Consider the following 20355-nt stretch of genomic DNA (forward strand, 5'->3'; position numbering starts at 1 on the left):
ATTTAAAAAGATTTTTTTTTTAATTCGAACGCACTTGCTGGCTTGTTCTAATAGGTGTAATAATAAGGTCCTTCCAGAGTGGGAAACATCCTTTATATAGAACTTTTACCACGCAGTGCCTTTACGACGCAACTTTTACAACGCAAACCATTACAGCGCATTGCGCTGGGGGGCGCTCTAGGATAGGGAATAAGTTTAATTTACAATCTAACACCTTCACTAGTGTCCACGGGGACTGGAGTTGGAATAGTAAATTAAACTATTCACTATCCAGCACCCCAAAGCGCTATGCGTTGTAAAGGTTTGCGTTGTAAAAACCGCGTTGTAAAGGCATGTGTGGTAAAAGCATGCGTTGTAATGTCATACATCCTTCCAGAGGACATCTCTGAAAAGATAGACACAATAGGATTCTCGCTCCTTTGTAGGAAGCGTAGAAGATCTTTGAAATTGAGAGCAATTTGTCCCCTTTGCAGAAGTTCACTTAAAATATAAGCAATGATTTTTGGGGTCTTCAACATCTGCCACAGTAAGAGCTTTTTGTATCCCCCAAAGAGGTAGAGAGTTTCAAACACTGAGGCAGATGGGCCAAGAGGCTGAAGAACAATGGACATGTAATTGATTGAGAACAGAGACCTGATATAACTAATAGACGTCAATCTCAAGCCGCAGGCGACTGGGACGGATCCGCCCAGTTGAACAAGTGAATGACCTCTGTTGAGGGTGCATTTTGACCATGTGAGACATAAGTTGTAGCCTTACTAATGAATAAGTCTGTGGATCCTATCTTGCCAGTAAACTTCTAATAAACTTCTTATGCCACCCAACAGCACACTGGTGTATGTGACATTTAAAGTGTTTGCTCAGAAGACACAATAAAACTGTTCTTTTATTTTTCATGATGTCCATTTGCATCCATCACCCTTGATCCCATTATCCATAGTCTCTCTTTGACATCTACATACTGTTCGAATCCTCCGCCGTTTAGGCTAAATGGGTGGGCTGAAGAGAGAGGGAAGGTAAGTGCTAGTCCTCTGGGTATACAACTTCATACAACATAATTACAAACCAGTACTGTCTCTTCAAGAAGGGTGTCAGCCATTTTAAGGCAAGCCCTCCATGACTTGACTTCTATTGTATTTTCAAAGGTCAGTGGGAAAGGCAGCAAAAGAATACATCAAAGTAAACATTTAGGGTATGGCCATTGGAATACTAATTAATGTGATGGGTCTCTTGATAATTCACTTTTACAATCTATGAATATCTGAGTTAACAGAAACTATACGATTCTGTTTATGCTTCAATGAACAACTCCAGCCAATTTTAGTTGTAATTTGATTAAATGTTTATTGAGTACAGTGCAGTATGGCTACAGCAGAGAAGAGAAATTGCAAGCAACTACACATTTCTCCAATTAAACATCAACCATGATACAAGTTCAGTACAAAGCGCACAGGAGCCATGGCCACAGTGCACCTATAGTCGAGTTTAACCATTGAATATGGGAGACGGTAAGAGACTCAACAAGATAATCAACCGGGGCAAGGAGTTACACTTCCTGAAAAGCATTTCTCACAAGCAGGATGGATTGAAATAACCAAAATCCCTGTCAAGGTCAGATTTCATGTAAACTCCCCTCTGCAGACTGGATGAACATAGTTCCTTCAACATCACTTTACTTGCCTTGGTTGATGAATTCCAGCTAAAAGGCCTCAGAGTTTTACACTTCCGCAATGTCCTTGCAGAAGTTCCCAAATATTTTCTATGTCCTCTAGGAGCGTTAACGCTACTCTCCATCCTGTATGGGTGTACTCAAGTGCATAAGTGTCCATTGTAACCAGTGTGCACTGTATCAATATTTTGTTTTTAATACTTTTTCGTCTTGCAGGATTGTTTGTTATCATCTATAGAGCAGGGAGGTGGGCATTTAATTTGCAGTAAAGCCCACTATGGCGGACTCTAAGGATATCTGAACATTCTAATTAATTAGTAAAATCAAATGTCTCTCAGAGCCCGAGAGGGCTTAAATCCCCTCGGGCTCCAAGAAGCCTTATTCACAGCAATGGCTGAGATCAAAGTCAAGTATTGAAATGTTGGAGCTACTGGCTTCTACCAGCCATTAAAAGCCCGGAGTACTCCATTGTTTTCAATAGAGATCCCAACATTCCAATGTTTTAATATGCATCTATGCACTACCCACCACACACCCATCAGATACTAAGCAAAGCAAAACGGATCTGTATGGTTTGAGAATCTCTGTTTACAATTTCTTTATAGTTAGTTTTTCCTTTATCTTTCCCTGTTATTGCAGCTATAGATGTGTTGTTTTTCATTGGTAGTTTAATCTAAATGTAACAATATTTTGTTTTACATTTTACAAAAAAAGTGCACTATGTAGATACTGGTCACAATTCATCTTCTGGAAACATTTACCTGGGGTGGGAAGAGAATTCACATATTCTGGTTTCTGACTTTGGGTGATCTAGTCTCAGCAGGTAAATGATAGAAGAATAATGTACCCCTGGGCACTAGAATGACTACCTTCAGCCAGAGCCAATACATCTGCCATTCGGTGCTCTCCCTTAGAACACGTCAATGATGAATTTGAAAGCAAACTTTAATAAAAATGTATTGAGAATTATACGCAGTTTTACATGGCGCAAACTTTGTCCAGGACATAACTTATGTGATTGAGCAAGGTTTGCGCTAAGCTTGTCACATGATAAGCAGAGGCTGGGATTTGAACCCAGTTCTCCATCATACATTCTGCTTAATTTGAGCCTGTAGTTTCCAGTGCTCAGCACAGGCACTTAATTTTCAACACCAGCACTTATGACAGCCTGCCACATGGTGGCGCTATCTGTCTAAATTCGAAATGAGCACAACAACAGTTGTTTATTAACTATATATGTATTAAAAAGGACTACAATTTGCTACCCAAGCCATTTTTATATCTTTAGTGGCAAGGAATAATCCTAATTGTCACACTTGTAAGATTATGTAAGAGCACGATGGCCAGTAGTTGTATTGGTATGACATTGGCAGCCCTGGCAGGGGCAGTAGTTGGTATAAACTGCAATAGCCTTCTAATGAGGGCACTGCCATTTTTTTTCTTTCTAATTGAGCACTGCATGGTCGGCAGCTGTAGCCCATGAACATGAAAGCTCAGCTTGTGTGGGCTCAAGAAAGGTATAGAATAGGAGATTTGTTTATTTGTATGAGTCAGACCAGCACAGGATCTGATCAAACGTGAATCACTGATCTCAGAAACTGTGTATTCAGACACACCAGGGCCTCTCCAAGTGGAGTTTTGCAGCTCAACAAAGTCAGAAGCTCCTCCTGACAGGTAGAAACAGGATATGCATGCATGTTGTTGATTAATAGGAGTCTTGGCAGAGAAATTATCTTGTGACTTCAGATTACTAAAGATACTTGTGCACACATATGTTTAACGCTAAAGACCTGCCAGTGAAGCTTAAAGCAAGATCTGTGAGTTAAGGGAACCGGTATATACAGGCACAGAGTTGTAACTAATATCCACCCTTCTGTGCGTAAGGTGCTAAATAACACCCTCTTGTCTGAAAGAGGTGACGGCATCAAAGAGGGCAAACATTACATTAGCCATTTCTGGAGATCAGCCCTAGGACTTGTCTCTTTCCCCTTAGGGACTTTTTTCTGTTAAACTGCCTCTATTTAACTGTCTTAATAGAAAACATTTAGCAGAGGTCAGTAAAATACCAGAATTGCTTTTTACTTAGGGACTTTATTTTTATTTATTTTTCTGGCAGCTGCCTCTATTTAACTTTCTTGATAAAAAAAAGACCAGCAGAGGTCAGTAAAATACCAGAATCACTTAAGCATTCTCTACATTCCAGTCCATAGAAACTGTCTTCCATGAGCACCTGTAGACAATACTTTTTTCAAATCTTGTATTTTCAGTTATATGACCACCGAAGGCCCTGATTTCATATTAAAAACAGAGCTTTGGACTATAACATTTCTTGCTGAAAGGCAATATTTCTCTCCATGTGTTCCCATACCTGGTGTCTCACGCAGTTTGGTGCTTATTTTCCCTCCATGTTAAAGAACAGTAGATGGTTGAGCACCCAGGCTAATGTGATGCATAGCTAAACACATATAGAGTGCCAAAGGCACGACCGGTTGCATTGCAAATGCTTGTTTAATTAACCTTAGACTAGCTAAGGATTATGGAAGAAAACTATAAGATTCTAAATCCATGCCCTGCAGTTTGCATGCAGCAGTTTGATGCTAGCTCATTGCTCAATATGCTATATTAGGAGTGTTACTTATGAGCTGCAGCTAACACAAAAATGATCGCTGTGACAAGACAAGTGGTAACCCACTGAGCTATCTATATCAAATACGACTCTGTGATCTGCATGGCACACTTGTGCTTTTCCAGAGGCATATTAACCCTCTACACCTCTTTAGGATGAGCCAAAACATCAGATCTCTCCAGCAGATACAATAATCACCTGCGTGGTCTTGACATTGTTATTATCGGATAGGAACATAAGGAATTCTGAAACATCAATGAGTTAAAGGCATCTGTAGCAAACCGCAGCTGCCCACCCGGCGCTGGGTCCTAAAGCCGGCACTGGCTGCATCTCTCACCATCAAACGGGCATTTATCATCCTGCAGTGGCGGATGGTTGAATTTGAGAGGGGTAGGGGTGCCTTTTGTATGCTTTCAACATGTGGTAGTATTTACTTTAGTATATCAGTTTATTGCACTATATTGAGAGGCATTCATTAAAACGGTTAATAAATGCCTCTCAATATAGTGATATAAACGGATGTACTAAAGTGAAACGCTCCTGCATGTTAAAAGCCTACAAGAGACTAGAGCATTTTTAAATATGTCAGTTCAGGATGCACACATCCTGTAGTCACATGTTTAAAAGTGCTCTCTTGTTTGCTTTTAATATGTGCAAGTGTTTTACTTTAGAACATCAGTTTATATGCCTATATTGAGAGGCATGTATTAACCGTTTTAATAAATGTGTTTCAATATAGTGAAATAAACTGACTGTACTAAAGTAAAACGCCTGCATGATAAAAGCACACAAAGGGAACACTTTTAAATATGTGAGCTCCTGGTGTGTATTCTGCTGTGCCAGCCTGCGGTTTGTTTTTATTGTTACAAAAGCAGTAAAAACGAGCCACAGTCTAGGTTTCCCCTTTTTCTGGAAAACCAAAAAATTTAAAATGCTATTTTGTTATTAGGTACAACTCTTTCTTATTGCTTTTCCCTTTTGGAATGTTTCTATATTAATGACTGAATTCCTGGGTCATTTATTCCTTTAAATTATTTATTCAGTTTGCTAATTCTTTGTTACCTTCTTATGATTATTGTTGTATATTGTACCTATGTTTCTAATTACTTCAATAAAGCTCTTTAAACTAAAAAAAAACACGAGACACAGGCTGGTAGGCATGATGGAAGGCCTCCATATCTCCCCCGCCCTCCCCCTCCAGCACCACTTACCTGCAAATCATACTCTGGAACACGCACAGCGGCCCGCAACAGTGTGTACTGCTGCTGCTCCAGGCCAGGATGGGAGGCTTGAGAGCGGCATGCGTGCCGCCTTGACCTCCGATGTATATTATCATAAACAGATACTCTGCCCCGGCTAAGCATTCACAGTTTACCTTTTTACAGCATGCATGCGGCTCGAACACAGAGTCTCATTGCAGTGGCGGCTCGCAGTGGGAGTGCTGCAGGGCGACGGGGAGGGGCAGGGTGGGGGTAGTGGAGTCCGACATACGACGGCCAGGAGCAAAGTAAGTAAATAAATAATTAAACTATTTACCTTGTGTTTGCTGCGTCGCCAACTCGGCGATGCAGCGAGCGCAAGGTAAATCGTTTTATTTATTTACTAGCAACCCGTCCCGACGTTGTCCAGGTATGAATTGCTGCCGGCCAGTAGTATATTGTTTTGTAGGATTTCGTATTGATAGCATTTCTTATCTGTGACAGGCCTGTGAAACGCTCCGATTCACAGTGCACTGCTGATGCACTTAAGAGTGCGCGTTCAGTAGTGTGTGAACTCGAGTTTCCCTACTTTATTTTTCCTTGAAATATTATATAGCGCAAACTCGACAACATGGCATGAGCACAATTTACACTACAGAAGAACACATTCATTTGTGGAAGGCAAGGGGAGACAAAACGATTTGCCTGGAATCACAGGATGTTGAGCTGATGCCGACATTCGAACGTAGCTCCCCAGCTCTAAAGTTAGCAATTCTAGAACTTGGGGCGGGAGGTGTGTCTAAAAGTGTATGTTGGTGCTAGCCATCAATGAGAGAGACCTGTGCATTTTTCAAATCGGTGGTGAAAAAATATGAGTATGTTGCTGGAGATGTGGGCCACCGTGCCACCAATGTACTTGCCGGGGGAGGGTAAACACCCACTATTCCGCAACTTTCTTTCTCCATACCATTACTCCTATCATTACGAAAGTACCATGACTCCGCAATACCATTATAACGCATGGCATTACATTTTATATGCTTTTACCGCGCATACATTTACAACGAAATTCATTGTAAATGCATGAATGGTAAAAGCATGTTTTTTTTCTAATGTTTGGATAAGGTAAGTATGGGTATATTATTTTTAGGGTTCAGGGGTAGATTTGGGTTTTGGGGTACAGGGGTATTTTAAGGGTTCAGGGCTAGGTTTGGGTTTTGGGGTACAGGGGTATTTTTATGGTTCAGGGCTAGGTTTGGGTTTTGGGGTACAGGGGTATTTTAGGGTTATGGGGTAGGTTTGGGTTTTGGGGTACAGGGTTATTTTTATGGTTCAGGGCTAGGTTTTGGTTTTGGGGTACAGGGGTATTTTTAGGGTTCAGGGGTAGGTTTGGGTTTTGGGGTACAGGGGTATTTTAAGGGTTCAGGGCTAAGTTTGGGTTTTGGGGTACAGGGATATTTTAGGGTTCAGGGGTAGGTTTGGGTTTTGGGGTACAGGGGTATTTTTAGGGTTCAGGGCTAGGTTTTGGGGTACAGGGGTATTTTTAGGGTTCAGAGGTAGGTTTGAGTTTTGAGGTACAGGGGTATTTATAGGGTTCAGGGCTAGGTTTGGGTTTTGGGGTACAGGGATATTTTTAGGGTTTAGGGATAGGTTTGGGTTTTGGGGTACAGGGTATATTTATAGGGTTAAGATGGGTTAGTGTTTAAGGGTGTTGGGGTATTTTAAGGAGTAAGGGTGGGTTATGATTCTGGGGTGCAGGGGTATTTAAAGGGAGCAGGGTGGACACCCGGAGCTGGAATGTACAGAACCTGGGAAGAAAAAACAATGAAATATTGGGCACAACGCTCGCTTTTTTTCCCATAATCCCGCGCCTCGCACACGCCCACGCCCCCAGCACACACCCACAGCACACGATATGAGACATGGCATAAAGGGCGGAATGTACCGCACGCCCCCAGCGTTTGTCACGCCCCCAGCACAGGCCCACAGCACAACGCAGACACGCCCACAAGGGACTACTTTGCTGGCACGGTTCTTTTACCTTTTAAATGTATATGGTGGGCGTCTGCATAGCCTATGTCCTTCTGCTGCAACTGCCCTTTCCAACGCTTTATTGGGTGTTGTGATTGGTGCTGTGGTTCCTGAGATTACCCGCCTCAAAGTTTTGGGCTCTCTCTTTATTATATTAGTATAGATTTACGTACTTGACTCCTGGCCTTCGTATGTCTGACTCCACTACCCCCATCCTGCCCCTGCCCTGCCCCGCAGCACTCCCACTGCAGCCGCCACTGGTCTCATGACTCTGTGACCTTGATTCACATGCCTGCAATACTTCACGGGCTGCAAGCAACGCGCTTTCCCAACACGTCACCCGTGACATGTTGAGAAAGGGTGTTGCTTGCAGCCTGTGAAAGTGATTGACAGGCAGTCCCAAGAATACAGCGCTTATCCACAGATGCCCGGGACTGCTTGTAAATAGGGCACTGCTGGTGGCATGAATATGAGGTCTCTTCAGACCCCTGATCATTGCAGGCCAGGGCTAGCGCAAGGTCAGCCTTTAGCCTGCATAGGGTTTTTTTTGTAGAAGACGGAAATGCTGATGGACACATGCTCACTAGAGCATGCGTCTGACTCGAAAGTGCCTCGCTCATCACAGCAAGTGCAAGAGGCAGCCAGGCACTTAAACAGCACCCGGTACGGGCAATCTATTATTTTTTTTTTATTCATGTAAATGGTAATTGCTCTTTGCAATTACCATCCACATAACTTGATAAAATGATGTGGGCGGTGCCCAGGGGCCCTCTGGTGACAGCCGCTACTGCCAGCCTGTAATGGCTCCATCCAGAGAGGGAGTGTGAGAAGGAATGAGAACACCACAATTCATACCTAAGGTGCAGAGAGGGGGCTGTATTGAGGACACGGAGTTCACTGCTAGGTTGCTAAAGTAGCAGCAGACCTAAGAAACTTTATATTTACTCTAATATATAATGAAGCGTTATTTCTTCTGGGGGGGTGCACATGAATGCCCCCCTTCTTTGTGCTGAGGCACGGATAGTCGTACTGAGCCATGCATGGCAGCCAAAAGCAGGCTAACATCAGTCTGTAATTATAATGTGAAGCTCTGTGGGTGGCGGCTCGTGCAGGAGCGGGCCCTACCAATGTCGAAATAGGAAAATATGACTGGTTCTCATGTAAAGCGCTCCAATACCTTCGGGTAGAGCCCGCGCTACATAACAGTACAAGAAAATAAAAAGCATAGTGTATGCAAGTGAGAGGGAATAAAATGTCAGATGGAGGAAGACAGCGGGATAGCGAGTTACAAGACAGGGTGGGAGGAAAGCCTCATGAAGGGGAGAGAGTAGGAGCTCTGAGAGGCTGAAACGACCGGCCAGGTGCGCCTCGTGTGCTGAAGATCCCACACGTAACTCAACCTCAAAGGAAGCTGCTGGACTCCACTCCCATGCACCAGCCCACCTATTTGAAGATTATCAACAGGAGTTGCTGAGTGGAAGTTAAGGCGGCATATATCACCGGCATGCCCACTCCTACCTTGTCCCAACCAGCCTTCCCCGCCCCCTGGCTATTGAGATTAACGCATTGGGTGCTCATACCGAGGTCAGCTCGTCATGAGCCACAGCGCTCCGGTGCTCATAACGAGCTGAGCTTGTCATGACCGCGCCCGTTCCGTGGAACGCTCGCATGCTGGGCTGATTCCCCTGCTGTGCTGAGCGTTCCATGGGAACGGGTGTGGCCATGACGAGCTCAGCTCGTCATGAGCACCGGAGCACCGTGGCTCATGACGAGCTGACCTCGTCATGAGCACCGGGGCGTTGTACGCGCCCACCCCCCACCCCCAGCACAGCGGGGGGGAAACAGCCCCGCACCGAAGGTGTTAATGGCTGTCTTCCAGACCCGCCCTGGGCCATGTAAACAATGCCCACATGGAAAATCTGTTCCCTGCAGTAACATACACCATGCCCACCAGTGAGTCGTCACTGCCCTGGCTTATGCTTCCATGGCAAGGTTTTCCTCACCCAGCCAACAGATAAGGAGGGCCCCGGGCCATGACGCTCCCCCCAAACAAAGACACAGATTTACACAGCTTTATAATCGAGCAGCTAGCACAATTTATTGTAGCTGCTCTTGGTTCTTCTTATCCTTTTGTTTCTCCCCAGGGTGGTAGGACGATGCCCCCCACTCCCATTAACATCATCCACCCGTGTCATAGAGTAACCCACTTTCTTTGCCTACTGCTCTAAGACTACCCCCCTCATCTGTTTATATTTCTTCCTAACCTGGCCAGAAAGACTGCAAGAGGGAGTCTGGGACTGCGAAATACAGGAATATATACTAGTGACTGTGCTCTGCAAGGTGTTATCAAGGTACCAAGGAGTATCATGTGGAGAACAAAGCCCATGGGCCAAGTCCTCTACCACGTGACAAAACCTAGACGCAGGTTAATTTCAGCTGATATCAGAGATACTACAGAATTTTCATATTGGAAGATCTCTCGGTATTTGGCTTGATAAAGCGCTAGACTTTTCGGTCCAAGCCACCAAAACAGCCTCCACGTGTGTTGGCCTAATGAAAATGCTCCGCAAAGTGCTCCCTCTGCTTCCTTTCCAGGCGAGGAGAGTCATGGTTCAGGCCCTGATACTCTCCCGCCTGGATTATGGAAATGCTTTATATCTAGGAGCCCCGGCAGCAGTGACCTACAGGCTTCAAGTCACGCAAAACTGTGCCGCTCGATTACTGTTCAACATCCCCCGTTGGCAGTCAGCCAAGAAAGCCCTAAAAGACCTTCATTGGCTTCCAGTGGCTGCTAGAGCACAGTTCAAGGCCATGTGCATTGTGCACAAATCCTTCCACCGAACAGGCCCTGCCATCCTGTTTCCCACAGTTGTGCCCTACGCCCCTTCCAGAGCCCTTCGCTCTGGGTCACTGCATCTAGCGACCACAACTAAAATCAACAAAGCCCGGTGGGGCGGCCATTCTTTCTCCCACACTGCCGCGAGGCTTTGGAACTCTCTTCCCCTGGCTCTTAGAGAGAATACCAACCGGATGGCATTCAGAAAAGCCTTGAAAACTCATCTGTTTGCAAAAGCGTGTTAATCCTCCCGGTGGCTCGCCACAGTAATCAGTCTAAAGCTCTGCAAGGCCTCCGGGTAGTTTACGCGCTATACAAATATAATTTTTCATTTCATTCATTTCATTTCTTGGAGCTTTTAATTTTAATTACTTTCCAAATATCTTAATGGACAAAAGTGTATTTTTGTCTCTACCCAGCTAGGTGGTTGGTAGGCATCCCAATTTTTTAAACAAAGATATTGTTGGTCATTTTCTATAATTACAGAGTTGGCAACAAAACAATGATTTGAGATGAGTCCAGAGTAATAACCATTATTTAAGACTACTTCAAGCATTGCACCAGTTTTTTGTTTTTTCTGTTGGAGACCCTAAGTATCACGAGTAGGGACAGGCATGGGTGCCGTCGCTTGCTGTGTCACTGGGGCTCACACTGGAGCTATGGGTAATGCCCAAGATAGCAAAATCATTTCTAAGATTGCTTGTGTTTCCATTGAGAGAGGACCTGTCCTAGAGGTTGAGATGACTGTCTGTTGAGGGAAAAACTATTTTGAGAATGGTTGGTCTTCTGTGTGATTGCATAGTGAACAAAAAATATGTAGGCAGATTTACAAACTTGTTGCACAACAACCAAAGTTGCTGCGCTGTGTTGTGTGACAGGGAGAGAGCAGAACAGCACCATGTCAAATATTGTGTTTTCTTCTCCCCCTGTGTCTGTCACTTTAGGCTGTCATGCACTTACACACATACAACCTTGCACCATAGTGCACGGTTGTATTTGTTCAGTCAAACATAGGCTTTGTACTAAAAAGCTATGCTTTACTACCTTTGCCACAGTGTGCACTGCTGTGCACATGCAATGTTGGAAAAAGTGGAGACTTTTAAAAGTAGCTCCACTGTTACGCCTAATTCGAGGAGGTGTCATTTTTGCCTGTTTACAAATGTAAGTAAACAAAAAGAATCCTACTCACAGTGAAGGGGACGGTGAGTATGCCACAAGTGTGGGGACACTCAGTGTTGTATTAAATACCCCTCACACACCAACAGGCCCCTTGGTGTCATGCTTCATCATAGGGGTCTTCGCATCCCTCTAACGGGATGCGGCGTGCTGCGACCTACGACTACGCGGGAGCACTTTAAGTTGGACTATGTGTGGTGTGTGTGATGCAAGTGAAGGGGTAGTGAAGGGGTAGTGATAGTTAAATGTGAGTGGTGGGGTTGGTGAAGGTTAAAAAGTACCTGGCTCGTGGGTGTTGAGAAAAACTTTATTCATAACCCCGGGCTGGCACTGTTAAAAAGGTGCAGGGTGAGGTAATCAACTGTTGTCACTATGTCCAGCGGAGCAGCGTGAGGGGAGCACGGAGACACATTCTGTCCCGAGTTAACTGCATATTTAGCAATCATCCCCTGACGTTCAGAAATGCTCATGAAGCAAGCCATCACTACAAAATGAGTCATGCAAGTGCATGGTCACAATAATCCGCTGTAGGCACACTATAGCCTATATTTAGTATAAATTCACTGTATATAGTCCTGCACTTTTCTGTAAAATACACATTTGTTAGAAATACGTGAGTAAGGTGGGAAGTTGTGCCCCCGTCCTGAAGAAGGAGCACTAGCTCCGAAACATGTTGACGCACACCAGAGGTACTGTTCATAGTGACAACAGTTGATTACCTCACCCTGCACCTTTTTAACAGTGCCAGCCCGGGGTTATGAATAAAGTTTTTCTCAACACCCACGAGCCAGGTACTTTTTAACCTTCACCAACCCCACCACTCACATTTAACTATCACTACCCCTTCACTTGCATCACACACACCACACATAGTCCAACTTAAAGTGCTCCCGCGTAGTCGTAGGTCGCAGCACGCCGCATCCCTTTAGAGGGATGCGAAGACCCCTATGATGAAGCATGACACCAAGGGGCCTGTTGGTGTGTGAGGGGTATTTAATACAACACTGAGTGTCCCCACACTTGTGGCATACTCACCGTCCCCTTCACTGTGAGTAGGATTCTTTTTGTTTATGTAGCAGTGCCCGTGGAGTAAGAATCCTACATCTATACTCTACCTCCCCCCCATTGTTTTTTTCATACAAATGTAAGTAGACATGGATTTGAGTCAAAACCCATAGATGGATCCATAAAAATGCCCATGCAACATCCAGGGTATGCACCCTTGATGAAAAGTAGCACAGAGTAGTGCATAGCGGTGTTTTGCTTTGTCTCACAAGCAAATCTTGATTTACGTTGGAAATTAAATCCCCCAACAACACTTTGGGCTGGCTTTTTGCCACTTATGATATATCCCAGCCGCAATGATTTAGTAAATCTGGGACATAAAGAATAGGAATGCATTCGGGGTCATTAAGAAATGTGATTATTAATTCATATGTGCCTTTTATAAATTTAAATTTTTCTGTAAGAAAGAACTACCATTTCGAAAATATAAGTAGCTCTTAGGTACGACTGACACAATTTATGTCACCAAATGTGTTACTCTCATCAGTGTTCTGAAAATCAGCTGCTTTTTGTATGCAAATCCTGCCCATCCTTGCTATTTTTATAAATGTAGATAAAACCACTAGTAGCAGTTAAGAGTGACCTGTGCAGTTACTCTTACTGTGCCATTGACTTTCAATGGACATATGCCACATTGGGGGGAAATAGTTTACTTCATTTGTCTCTCTACATTTTTAAAATAAAAGTAATACTTTTCTCCCTATTTATTGCAATATGTCAAAATTGTCCGTACCAAATGTAATGGCGCTCTCCATAGAGAGCAGCCGGTAAGGAGCAACGGGAACGTTATTGTGACATCGTAGCATGGCTGTTGATAACAGTTTTGCTCATGTGTCGCAATTGCATGGTGGTAAGGCAATTGATGCAATGCTATATTATAGTTTTATTATACTCATTTTTGTACATCTAAGATATGAATGAAATATACTGCAGTTGGAATATGCTTGAATGCTTGTGGATACATGTCATACTAGATATATTGATATCACCTTTAATCTGTAAATTATAGTTATCTGGGTTTTCTCCTTTTTAGCCTATATTTTGATCTCTTTATTATAATTATCTGTGTACCTTTTTTAAGCAAATCACTGTATATCTAGTGCACATCATTGATGATCTGCATTATATATGCCTGTCACTGTTGAACTAAGGTCTAATTAATTAAACTAATAAAAGTTATTTAAACTAACTACACAGATGCCAGGGTGCATCTGTACTTCTGGCATTAAACATTATAATAGCCTAAATGAGGAAGACTTAATATGTTTGTTTTCTAGAGGGTGGATACAGGTACTGTACCGTAAATTATTTTCTTTGTGAATAAGACAGCCTCCGGATGCACATTTAGTGTAAGGTGTGCAAAGCTTTTTTTTCTGACAGAGACATTTTGCAAGTTTCCTGATTTCCACCCTTTACAAGTTTAATGAGGTTTCTCGGTTTAACTTTAACTTTGCCAAGTTTTTCTAACATTGTGAGATCCTTTTACTGCATTATCACAATATTTTCACTCCGATTCAAGCCACCCAAATTGGAAAATGCATGCATACTTTTTCTGTGCAAGATTTACTTTTTGTTGAGTTTTTCTATTCGCAATTTTAAATGAATGCACGTGTTTTTCTCTGCAGGTTTACCTTTTGCATCATACATTGCCATAAAGTTTATGATTTCATGCAAATGTAGCTAAGCGTGAAATTTAGCAACTTTTTCAAAGTTGGGAAGATTTCCTATAAAGTTCCCAAATGTTGCAAAAAATGTTTTTCAACTTCACACTCCCCAGGTTAAGAGATCCCTTCCCTGTGTCTTTCTTTAAAATCACAGATGCGTGAACAATACAATGTGGCAATTGGTGCACCCCACAGTGGCTACATTTCTATAATGACGCAGTCTTTCAGCCCTTGTGTTTTTTCAGCTGGGTTAGTTGAACTGGACCAGTGGAAGTGAACCAGGACAACTACTTCCAGAAAGGAGGGCAGTGATACCACACCTTTGGGGACAGGGAGTCTCCCGGTAACCTTAATGTCAGGGAGCATGTCAGGCAGATGGTGGGGCCACAATATAAACCAAGCAGCAACACTGTGACATTGTCAAGAGATAAGATTTGGGTCTAGGGGACAAAAGGCGCCCCTGGAATACCCTGTGGTCTGTCAGGCTGCTGCCTATGCTGTCCTTCTTGTGTGTTGGAGAAGGGCTCTTGTCCTGCTGCAGCATGTGTAGTACCAATTCTGTGTATGAGGGGAGTTTTCATTGTTGTTGTCTCTGCTGCACCTGTTCTGTTTGTGTCGATTGCACTGCAGCTGCCTGTGCTATCTATGGCTGTTTATCTGCATGTGAATGGTTTGCACTGCTGCTACCTAAGCACTGGCTATCCTGTGTGCTGTGTAAGAAGAGTTTCATCTGTTGTTGCCTGTGCTGTGTGCAAGAGGCCATCTGGCATTGTTAATGTTTGTGCTTTATCTGGTCTTTTGTGGGATGGAAGTTTCCATTGCTACTGTCAATGTAATACGCATTTGGCGATACATTATCGCCGCTTTTATCGGCAGGAAACTGCCGCTAAAGCGGTGATAATGTGCTTGATAATATGCCTTGTGAATTCCCATAGAAGCCCAGGTTCTGGTGTTAACCTGGGCTTCTATGGGAATTCACAAGTGCATATTATCAAGCCCATTATCGCCACTGTAGCGGCAGTTTCCTGCCGATAAAAGCGGCGATAATGTATCGCCCTTTCTTGATAATATGGCCCGAGGTGTGTTTTACTGAAGTGGAAAAAACACCATTGACAATAAAATAAAAAACTTCAAAAAGGACTGATTTTGTCAGAGCTTTTTGGTGGTGGGAAAAAGCATGAGGTGAGGCTGCCAGATAAGTGTCGTAAGGGACAACGTGGTCCAGTCTGGGATATCGTTTATTAACGTGATGCATTCTGGGAGCAGCTGTTCATGTTTCCCTCAATTGCACTCAATGTCTAAACTACAATAATTTGGTATTGATCTGTAGCTCCTTCTTTCTCACTAGTACAATATAAAGCGCCCCCATCAACCACTGAGAGGGAAGGAAAGAAAGCACACCCTGTCTGAAATGTTGACTACACTGGTGAGATGTAGAAAATCACTGCAATAGGTTTCCACCACTCCCTGTTCCCAAAGCAATGTCTCAGTGTGCCATGGATGAGGCTGCTTCTCCTTAGAAACACAATTTTCGTGGTATGCATCCAGTTGTGCTTCTTTATTAGGGCAGTCAGAAGGGGAGTACAGCTGGGACTATTTGCCCTAGGCTTTGCGCTTTTTTGGGGCCCTGGGCTCCACGCTTTTTGGAGCTGTGTACTCCGGTTAAAAAATGTGATCATGTGATTTTTAAAAAAAAGCAGGCCTGAGATGTGATGGCATATTATACCTTATGCAGCAACAACACAAGGTATTGCCAAATGCTCTGGTTTTATTTTTATCCCCAGTGAACATCTTGTGCCAAACATTACAAACCAGAGTGGGCCGCTGCAAAGATTTTATCCCGGGACCCCGCAACAATTTCCAACAAGCCTGCTGCTAATAGCTGGATAAAGAGAATAGACTAGGAGTATGTGAACTGAGATAAGGAATGACTCACATACTGTCAAAGCAAAAGGTAAATGGCTACAAAGTATAGGTCTGCCTTGCTTGTATGCCCCAAAGTAACTGATTTAACGAAGCACCACTCTACTAGTCTGACTGCTTTACACATTGGCTTCTATATGGTTTGAGTGTGATTTTGTGGCAAATAACCCAACTACAGCAGCATCTTATTCCAACCTGCTAGATCACAACTATATATAAGGGATACTCAACTGTAATGTGGTTACTGTAAAGTAATGGGAGAAGCCCACTCTGCTGCTACACAAGGAGCCTATAAAGAGGGCTAGGCTTAGACTGCCAAGCTTTACTTGCCATCGATAATCTGCGTCCGGGGGCGGGTGGCGGTGTGCCTGGAGGACTCTCTTCTCGCCTCTTAATTTCAGACCCAGAGCCGTTCCTGGAGTCTGGGCTCTCGGGGTCACTGGCCAGCTTACCATCCGACAGGACTCGCGACATGAAACTGGTTTTCCGTGGGGCATGACCAGTAAGTGCGCTGTCCAGTGAGTCCCGGCGACTTTCCTCCAAGTCTTTGCAGCTGCTTACTCGGCTGTACTTTCGCAGGGCAGAGGATATCTCCACGTGGCTGGAGTGCAAGCATGACTTGTAGGGGTGGGCTGGGTTCGATTTTGGTTGGTCAAGGGACTGTTCACTCTTGAGGCAGCTTTTTGAGCCCAGGCTCGTCTGCTGGGTCTTGTTGTGAGAGTCTTCGCTGCTGGAGGACAGATGGCGATTTTGGAGGGCAGGCAGAGACTGCTCCCTGAGCTGCCCATGGTAGCGTTCATTAGGGTTGTGGAGCCTACGGCCTAAGCCCTGTTCATGCTTGCCGTGAAGGTGGGGCTGACCTTGCGGTTGATTGCTATTGTTCTGGTCCCCACTGAACAGCTTTCTATCGTGGCCGAGCCCATTTCCATACTGACCTTGCTCACCAGTTCCCTGAATCACTTTAAAGCCTTGCGTTGGGGGCAGATAAGCGGGCAGACCGCCTTGGTCCATTGGCGGACAGTAGCTGGTGGGAGACAAAGGGATGGTCTTTTGTGGGGATGAGTTGCCCATGACACAAACATGCTGAATCATTGAGTTTTTCTTGGATTTGCAGATGCTTATGTCGTCTTCGGTCAATTCGCTCTGTGGCCTCTCATACAGTGCTTGCCTTATCTTCCTTATTCCCAAGTGAAAGAATTCTAGAATGTTTAAGAAGAGGGAGACTACCGCAATGCTGTGCATGAAGATCATGAAGATGGTCTTCTCGGTGGGCCGGGACACATAGCAGTCCACTGAGTTCGGGCATGGGAAGCGGACACATTTGTAGAGAGCATCCAGTTTGAACCCGTACAGTGCGTATTGGCCAGCAACAAACCCAACCTCGAAGACAGATCTTGTTAAGATATGCAAGACATATGTGCGCAGTAGGGACCCTCTTAGAGGGGCCTTGTTCAGTTTTTTTTGCTCTTCCAGCTTCCTGAGCTGCCTCTCTATGCGCCTTTGCTCTTCCAAGATGGGTTCCAACTCCAACTCTGCCCGTAGATGGGCCCTCTTCCTCTGCCTCTCTTTCTCGAGAGCTCGAAGTCTATAAAGCGCATGGCCCATGTACACCAGGGATGGCGAGGACACAAATATGACCTGCAAAACCCAGTAGCGAATGAGTGAAATGGGAAAAGCTCTGTCATAGCAGACATTCCTGCAGCCGGGCTGCTCGGTGTTGCAGACAAAATCAGTTTGCTCGTCATCCCATACATCCTCGGCCGCTACCCCCAGGACCAGCATCCTGAATATGAAGAGGATCGTAAGCCAGATTTTGCCCACGATGGTCGAATGAACGTGGACCTCTTCAAGAATGCTGCCCAGGAGGTTCCAGTCCCCCATTTTCAGAGGTTCATTTCTGTAAAACAATAATGCATGCGCTTTAGTCACAATGGACGGCAGACATCAACAATGACTTCCACAAGACATTACTAAATGTACTTCATTAAGAAAATGGATGACCTTACACCTTCCTTGACAAAACACAATTGGTGGTGGCAGCAGTCCAAATAAACTCCCGGTTGAAGCCTGTAGCCGCTTTATAACACCTATATGTATTAAATGTAATATTTTTAGAACTAATAATCTGGTCAAGCTAATCAGAGTCCCACAAAATAAATGTGTATGCTATCATTTGTCTACATTTTTAAAGCTTTTCTACCACTGTTTTAAAATGTCAAATTTATAAATAATTGTATCATCTGTACTTATTGTAATTTTATATTGTGGATCTCTGATGAGGGCTAAAACAATAAAAAATATTTTTATTTTTATTTTTTTGGCAGCTGCTCTTGTAACTGCATGCAAAAAAAGGTTATGTTATTTACACATCACAATAGTTATGTCACCAGCCGTCCCAACGCCAGTGGTGTCCATCCTAGGTTTCAGGGGACCACATCCATCCCATGAGATCTGACCACGAGTTCAATTAGATTCATTTACTCGATTCATAAAGGTATTTAAAGTTATATTTACAGCCAGAAAAGCCTTCATTAAACCAGTCAGGAATTCAAGAAAAGAATCCTCGCATGTGTAAATGGGTTTTCTATTCCATGTTTCTGGATCACAAGTGTGGAAAAATGCACAGCAGTAAGTTCCACCCAAGATCTTAGAAGTGGGCAGAACAAGGATTCACTGGTTTTTTTTTTACTTTGTGAATGCCCTCAAACTTGCAAATTTGTGAACATTCACAAACTTTAATCCGACCATTTGTCACCCTGGAAATCGTTAGAAGTTGACTCCAGCACAGAGTTAGGGTAATTGTCCTTCCAAGATGAGAAGGCAAACAAAACAGATCACCTCCAAACTTGGAGACGATGTTAGGGGGGAGGGGGTGTTTCAATGGGTATTTTTTTTTTGCCAGTGGAGAACAAAAAATGAAATGCACAGATACAATTATGTACTGGGGAAATAGGAGCCTGAGGACATTTTACAGATATTCCCAGTAGTACTCAGATGCTTCCAGGCTTACTATAGGAAATGCTCGTAAACTCCAAACTGTAGTAAACCTGCATCCATCGTAGGAGTACTTTTACATGAGCAAATTTACTCGTTTTTTGACACTTTACATTTATCTTATGTCAACATCCTGAAAATCAGACATGGGTCTTGCCCTCTTGAACCCACGTTGGGTGTGTGCGCCACATGAAGGTGCATTCACATCAGCCGGGAATTCCACAACAGGTTCAAACCAGCTCTCTGCCAGCTTCGCCCCTCTATCGTCTGGGACAATTTTCCCGCTCCTTGAATGAGCCCATCAGCACTTTAGTACCCGCCCAAATGAACACGGAAATATGGTGTAACGTCACTAGTACACAGCCGGCAATTTAAGTTTCAATTAAGTGCAAAGCTCAAAGAATTTGCTACAAAGTGAAACTAAAGATCCTGTAACCCACCGTTTCCTTTGTAAAGGAACATCCGCTGACCAATGCTGTCCGGTGACACTTACCTCCTAAACAGATGCCACGGCTGTCAGGCCGCTCGGAGCATGGCAGGGCGTTATTGGGGTTGCATGGTGTGGCCCTGCCACTCTCTGGCGACATAAATGACGACTTTCTTTCCTGAGAGACAGATATATGGTATTCGAAGGGAGAAAAAATCCTGCCCCCTCGCAGTTCCAGGAATTCTGGTGCCGGTATTGACGGGTGTCGCTATAAAAACCAGGCATCGATCAGACAGCGCCTGCAGCCTGAATTGGGTAATTATTTCAGGCATCAGTGAGTCCTAATCAGACGGCGCGCGAGGCTTGGCGTCAATTTCAGGCTGTTCTGTAATGTGCCCAGAAATGAGGACGAGCTGGGCGCACGCGTGCCACTTCGTGTACCCTCCAGCCAGGTATGCGGAGTGTTTTGTACACAAAAATAAAATAAAAAAACACATGCACACACTTCATTGTGGCCAACCCCGACAGTTCTCCCAGTCCCCGGGTCGGCTTAGTGTCCGGTTCCAATCAATGCCCCGGATCAATCGGTCACGTCCGATTTCATGCTCGGCTGTACTGGCGGGAACTCGTCGCTCTGGTATTGGCTAAACTGAAACAGCGGTCGGTGCCCGTGCATGGTGGGGGACCGCACTGTCTGCACACTGGCAGCCCTGCCAAGCCTCCTGGAGCCATGCCTGATGTGATT

At 44.3% G+C, this 20355-nt stretch overlaps 1 protein-coding gene across 1 annotated transcript in view; it reads right to left on the reverse strand.

Moving 5' to 3' along the window:
- Positions 1-18070, reverse strand: part of GJA10 (gap junction protein alpha 10) — a 36712-nt gene extending 18642 nt beyond the window's left edge. The window contains exon 1 of the mRNA XM_078647717.1: positions 16520-18070. Coding sequence (XP_078503843.1) covers positions 16520-18070 — 1551 coding nt within the window. The remainder of the gene's footprint in view (positions 1-16519) is intronic.
- Between the last annotated feature and the right edge of the window lie 2285 nt (positions 18071-20355).

The sequence above is a fragment of the Lissotriton helveticus genome, chromosome 6 (genome assembly GCF_964261635.1).
Source record: "Lissotriton helveticus chromosome 6, aLisHel1.1, whole genome shotgun sequence".
Classification (NCBI taxonomy): Eukaryota; Metazoa; Chordata; class Amphibia; order Caudata; family Salamandridae; genus Lissotriton; species Lissotriton helveticus.